Here is a 6,300-nt window from a genome sequence, read left to right on the forward strand (position 1 = left end):
TGTAGGTTATATAATGTTACTCAGATAACAAAGGTAAAGAAATGCATTACAGTAGGCTGATATATTTTAATAAACCTAACAAAGCACCTCAGACAGAATTCGATTTTCGAGTCGCTTAAAATCATCTCTAAATGTTTTAATTCAGTCTTGCCATTTTTGTCGGAACGTTTTATTTCAATTGTGTGGACTAATCCAAACACTGTGATTGTTTTCGTGCATGGAATACGCAGGGTTTGGTATAACGTAAGCCTAACTGGAATATGATATGCTATATAATAGTGCACAACTATTCAGTATTTAAAATGGTTAAAGTTTCAGATTCAGATGCTATATTATTTTCTCGTCTGAAATGCTGTCTGTACTTTCAGGGGAAACCGATATTAAGTGATGTTTATGAATTCCTCCTGTCTGTTCCCATGTAAACCAGCTGTAATGGCTCTACTAATCTATAGAGGTCGCTGCAAGCTTTCATTTATTAGCAATTCGGCACATTCTTGTTTCCTGCATCAATAGAGTTTTGGATGGAACAAGAAATCCAGAGGGCAAGTTTAACTTAAAAACAATATATGCAGCCTTAATATGAAAAAGCCATGTACAATCATGTAGTGAAAACAGCTGAATATCAAGCCTATCACATCAGTTCGATATGAGTCACTTGTGTGTAGATGTATGCAGTCATCATTTGAACACACTTAAGTAGATATTACTTTTTTTAATTACGCCTTTGTTTATTGAGTCATTTCTATAGACTAAGTGGTTGCATTTGAATTATTTAACGCGAGAATAAATTAATTTCGCTTTCAAAAAGATAACACATCCCGTCTAACAGGGATTTATATTTTAATTTGAAACTGGATTACCATTAGGCCACGATTTAAAACGGCAATATTGTGAAACAAATAGTAATTATTAGGTTATGAGTTGTAAACAGTATGAGCGCTAGTGTCTCATGCTGATGGCGCTGAAAGCCTCAATCCACTGCCTCTGAACTGAATGTCACTCTCCTCAACTAATTAATCATTTATTATCGTATCCAGTTTTTTTTTTTTTTTCATCTGACAGATTAGATTTTAACCATTTGATTTTGTTTGCACAGGGCGTTCCCACATTATTACTTAATGATATTCCCAGCTGCTTCGGTCCATTTTCCTCCGCCAGCAGCCATCTGGTCTCTTATTAGCACCTCAATGCATTTGCAGCCAGCTCCATTTAACAATTGAATTTGAACGCTCGCGCAACATATCTGGAGATCCATCCATTCTGGGCCTCACGCAAACTAAACAACCGACAGCGTTTTCCCCTCAGCATTCGTTATCGGCGATTATTAATAATGCAATTATATTATGATGCATCTAATGATGCTAATAATAATACAATGAAAAAGACAAACCGAAACATAAATGCGGTAACTTCACTGAAACCTCTTCAGAAAACGAACCAAACCACAAAACCCGTCAAAAGAGTACTTTGGATGTGTCTATAATTTCATTTAGTTTATTAGACAAAAATATATGATTCTGAACAAACTCCGTCAACTCGCTATATACAAATGTGGGTCACCTTAAAGGAAAACACCAACACATGAAGACAAAATAAGCCTGCCAGTGTCCCACGGCAAGGAAGGGGACACAGGTGTCATTATGTACAACTCCAGCGGCGCTAATCAAACTCGGCCTTTTGTTTTAGAGTAACTGAAGGCTATGCTGAATTGATTTAGATTGCATTGTCCCTTTATGAGTGCCATCAGTCCTTTATGCGGGGCAAATGTCTTGATCACGCGGAAGAGAGGGCTGTGAGGACCCTCTGTGTCGATTCCTGCTGGTTTCTGGGGCTGTGGAGACAGACAGAGGGACATACATGTGATGTGATGGGGTCCTGTCTTCACAACAACAGCCTGAACTCATTTCACGGTTAGCCACACATATGCATGTTCCACACGTTGTAATATAGAAATAATAATTCATATATAACATAGTTATGATAATTCGTAGGAAAAAAAATATGTGCAATAAATGCTGCGCATATGTGTGTGTGTGTGTGTGTGTGTGTGTGTAGACTAACCAATAATGTGTACTGCGGTAAGTTACAAAGCTAATGCACTTTTTTTGTATCGTAACCAATAAATTATTTCCCATCCACATAACAATTTACAAAAGCCGCTTTCCTTCTAAAATGCAGACTTCCAATACAATACGGCGATTTACTTTTATGCAGGACATAAATAACCATAAGTCAAGTCACCAAGACCCCCGCAACGGGCCTGCTGAAATTGTGGCACTTAAAAGGGGAAAGTTTGAGCAAGACTGCTCCCCCGAGGTTCAGTTTCCCCAAGGGTCTTTAGGAAAAGCACACAGCCTCGGTGGCTTGATAAGTAGTTATTCTCCTGAGAGACACAGAGTGTGTGTGGGGAGGGGAATCGTGGCCTTTTGTCACCAGGAAAAGCACAACTATTTATTATAAGCGCTAAGCGCAGATTTCTCTCTGCCTGTCTGCTGGAAATAGCTTTATCCCAAGAGTCTTTCATCTCCTATAATGATAGCCAGCTACCGCTAATAATAATAATAATAATAATGATAAGGGAAAAAAAGAAAGAAAGAAAAATAAGAATATAATGCAAATGTACCTGTCGTGGAGAGGACGAAAGGATGACTTTAAAGATTGTGTTGGTGATTCATTTCTGAGGACGCTTTCCCGATCTGAGATTTAAAAACCAAACGTTGGAATTAGATTAATTGGAATTAGAATTTGCGCAGGATATATTGCACATATTTATTTTATTGTGCACTATATAGGCTATATGCATATACACTCAGGGCAAAAATAGCAACAGCAATACTAATAATAGTGACATTCAGAATGGCATTGCGGCCGTGTGGGTCACGTGTGTTGTGCACACACAGGCCTGGTGGGATTCGCGCATACCTATGTGTTTTGGACTCAGGTCCTCTGGCGCATTCTCGCTGTTCTCGGCTGCCATCGACGACACCCCCGACGAGGGCTGCTGCTGCTGGGGGTGCACCGGGTGACTGTGGTGGTGATGCTGATTGACGCCCAGGAACGACCGCACGTTCAGCAGGGAGTTCTGGCCCAGAAACGCGCCATTGGTCCAGTTGTGGAACTTCCCGATCTGGCACGTGTACAGTCCGTGGCTCGGCAGGAAGGCCGGGTGGGTCGCGGGAACCGAGGGTGACGTGGGTTTCTGCGAGCTATCGGGACTGGTCGCGGTTTCTGCTAACGACCATATCTTGGGCTTATTGCTAGCCGGAACTGGACAACCTCCCTGGCGACCCGGCGACAGAACCCTGGTGGTGTTGCTGTTTCCGTCCGACGGCTCTTTGCTGCCGGGTTTCTCGAAGGCCTCGAGCTCCCCGCGCTTGTCCTCGTCCTCCTCGTTGCTCTGATCCCCGTCGTTGTCGTCGATCTTGTCGATGTCTATGCTCTCCAGATCGATTTCCTCCTCGTCTTCGTTTTTCTCGGCGTCCCCCTCGTTGTCGCTCCCAAAAAGGTTGCATTCTTCGTCCTCTTTACTCCTGCCCCATGTCACCTTGTTCTCCTTCTTGAGTCTTCTTCTGGCGTTGGCGAACCAGGTGGACACCTGCGTGAGGGTCATCTTGGTGATGATGGCCAGCATGATCTTCTCGCCTTTGGTGGGATAGGGGTTCTTCCTGTGCTCGTTGAGCCAGGCCTTCAGAGTGCTGGTGCTCTCCCGCGTCGCGTTCTTCGGCCTGTTTGGGTCTCCGTACTGGAACTGGCCGTAGGGGTAGAAGGCCGGGCTCGAGTGGGCAGCGAAGCTGGCGGGGTGCACGCCAGGGCTGTCTTTTAAATCATACTGAGAGCCCTACAATGAGATCCACAAGGAGAAAGGAACAAAAGATCATATAGACGGCATTTATTACACACGACAAAGCGCACACATAAATTCGGGAATACGCTGTGCCAAAATTCCATATCGAGCTTTTAGTTTCTCTCGCAGAATTATCAGTCATTTCTTCCTAATTCAATCCGGTTTTTGTTTCTGCTTGCACTGTTATTTGTGTGTTTTTCCCCCCATGTCTTTTATAAGCCAACGTTTGTTTTGACATTTGACTAGTATTGTTATATAAAAAAGCTAGGCCACAGATAGTGATAACACGAAAGACCGATAATATAAATATTATCCCAAATTTAATGAGAATGGCATTATGGAAAATGAGACAGAATGACGGCATTATTTCCAGTCCGATGTGATTATAATTAAGTGTATATTTAACGCAAGGTTCGCGCGTGACCTGCAGGCCTTAGCATATTACCGACATCATTATTTGTATTTATATAACGTTATACAACAAGCGAGGTAAATATACTATACTTTGTTTGATGGCCTGTTCGTCGAAAAAACTAGAACTGTGAGGAAAAGTATATTTCGCCTTTTTCGTCCCCTAAGAATTAATGCATAATGTTTATATAATTTGAATTAATTTCCCATGCAAAACAGATTCATGCACGCAATTTGAAATGAATTGCTATAGGTTAGCGAAAGGCACAACTGATTAATAACTCTCACTTTCAATATATTTCTTTTTGGGGGGGGAATGCATCACATTCATCAACCCCTTTTATAATCATTTGCATTGATATCACTTAGTGCAAAACAAGAAGGCATGCTGTAATAAACTGTAAAGTAGTTTCTGAGCCGTTTCAATAACAATAATTCGTTTTACATTGTTTTCCGGCGCGAGCATCAACATTCTCGATCGAAACAATTTAAACGAATTATTAAATGCAAAATTGAGCTTAATAATAATTATAGCGTGTTTTAAAAAGTGGCAATTTGGTGCACGATTCGTGTTTTGACAAAACAACCCGCACAACTGTTCTTCAGCTCCAAACCCGAGCCCGATAAAACTTTTCTTACGGTGTAAAATGGCGGTGGGAAAGAATTGTAGGTGTTTTGAATTTTATGCGTGCCTAATCTAAATGTAACAAATCTGCAGAGAAACTTCCCACGCGCATTGCAAGCTTAAGTTACATTTTCCTCGCATATGTGCCGCAATCCCCCCGCAATGCAATCATCTACAGGACGCTCGCAGAATAAAAGCAATACAAGGCGAAACAAAAGCGAGCAGCTTTCGTGAAAGTACATCTGCTTTTCTTACCATCTGGGAGAAGAGAGCCAGATCGGCGCTGGTGTAAGGCAGAAAGGCGCTGTAGTTGTGTGCGTAAGGGTACATGCCCAGCACCGAGGACACGGCAGCGGCGGCCGCCGACGCGCTTCCCCCGATCTCAACGCTCCCTCCGCGGGACGACGGAGTCAGCACCCCCGGCCGATCGCCTCCGTACACCGCCTGGGAGGCACTTAAATACTGCGGGTAACCCAGCTGGGGGAAAGACATCTCCTTCGCCACGTCGCAAGCCAAAACGAGGCAAAAAGCAAATAGCCCACCAACGCAAGAAGTGAAAGAGTTTCTCTCTCTCGAGCAGCACAGAGTGAGAATGGGGGGAAACGCTCGTCTTTAAATCTCAGCTTCTCTTTTGCAGCAAGTCCGTCGGATGTGATCAGATCAACAATTGAGCTCCAACTGATGTCTCTGCCCCTAGGTCCTGGGCTGATCTCTCAGATACAATTTGAAGTTGATGCTTTGATTGGCGTCCCAGGCTCCTCCTCGTTGGCGCATGTGGTTAGTGCATTGGCCAGGGCCGCTTTTGCACTGTTTGGAGGATTGTATGTTAAATGTTTAGCATTAGAATCCATTCACTGTAGTGTGACAACCTGTCTACGCGATTTTACAGCTGCCCAGCACTGGGGAAATGAACTGATAGGCACGCGGAACTTATTTGAATGGCTCGTAATTCTTATAAACACTGGGGAATTAAAGCAACACTCGCGATGACACTGATCTGCAGAAGGTATTGACGATCAAACAACTGTATTCTTTTCTTTTTCTTTTTCTTATTTGCTAATATTGAGTACAGGGTTAGACACATTTGGTAAAAGATATTCTCTGAATTGAATTATTCAAATGAAACACTGGCTTTCCTGGAGTGAGATTAAATAATTAAAGATGTGCATTTCCATACTCTAAACCTCCTGCATTTGTTTTCCTTTATTCTTTTGGCACTGACAGAAATGCAGTTTCTACTGCATGAACTTGACTGATGTATGCTGTAATTATGCGAAATGACAGTTTTGCCAACTTTTTTTTTTTCGTTGGAAAAACAGATTAATTAATTGATCTCGCTATTGGCAATCAGGGCAGAAAATGTGTGCCAAATAGTCAAAAACATTCTAACACGTATTTCTCTTCCATTTCTTCCCTCTCT

The 6,300-nt window shown here is 42.5% G+C and overlaps 1 protein-coding gene across 2 annotated transcripts; it reads right to left on the reverse strand.

The window, feature by feature from the left end:
* Positions 1–1,472: 1,472 nt before the first annotated feature.
* On the reverse strand, positions 1,473–5,570 carry irx1a (iroquois homeobox 1a). Of its 2 annotated transcripts, XM_016242307.1 has the most exons (4): positions 5,136–5,570; positions 2,923–3,838; positions 2,624–2,696; positions 1,473–1,831 (listed from the first exon to the last, which is right to left on the reverse strand). In XM_016242307.1, the coding sequence occupies exons 1-4, from the start codon at positions 5,370–5,372 to the stop codon at positions 1,774–1,776; spliced, it is 1,284 nt and encodes a 427-aa protein (XP_016097793.1). In that variant the 5' UTR covers positions 5,373–5,570; the 3' UTR covers positions 1,473–1,773. The 2 variants fall into 2 exon arrangements, with proteins under 2 accessions (XP_016097793.1, XP_016097794.1); XM_016242308.1 differs by lacking the exon at positions 2,624–2,696.
* Positions 5,571–6,300: the final 730 nt, after the last annotated feature.

The sequence above is a fragment of the Sinocyclocheilus grahami genome, unplaced genomic scaffold (assembly GCF_001515645.1).
Source record: "Sinocyclocheilus grahami isolate Dianchi unplaced genomic scaffold, SAMN03320097.WGS_v1.1 scaffold654.1, whole genome shotgun sequence".
Classification (NCBI taxonomy): Eukaryota; Metazoa; Chordata; class Actinopteri; order Cypriniformes; family Cyprinidae; genus Sinocyclocheilus; species Sinocyclocheilus grahami.

Excerpts from the sequence above, each read along its gene's own strand:
- irx1a (XM_016242307.1), bottom strand. The coding sequence starts at position 5,372 with ATGTCTTTCCCCCAGCTGGGTTACCCGCAGTATTTAAGTGCCTCCCAG. Across the intron at positions 2,697-2,922 it reads CCTGAGTCCAAAACACATAG|ATCGGGAAAGCGTCCTCAGA; the intron begins GTATGCGCGAAT and ends TTTAAATCTCAG. Across the intron at positions 1,832-2,623 it reads TTTCGTCCTCTCCACGACAG|CCCCAGAAACCAGCAGGAAT; the intron begins GTACATTTGCAT and ends CTGTCTCCACAG.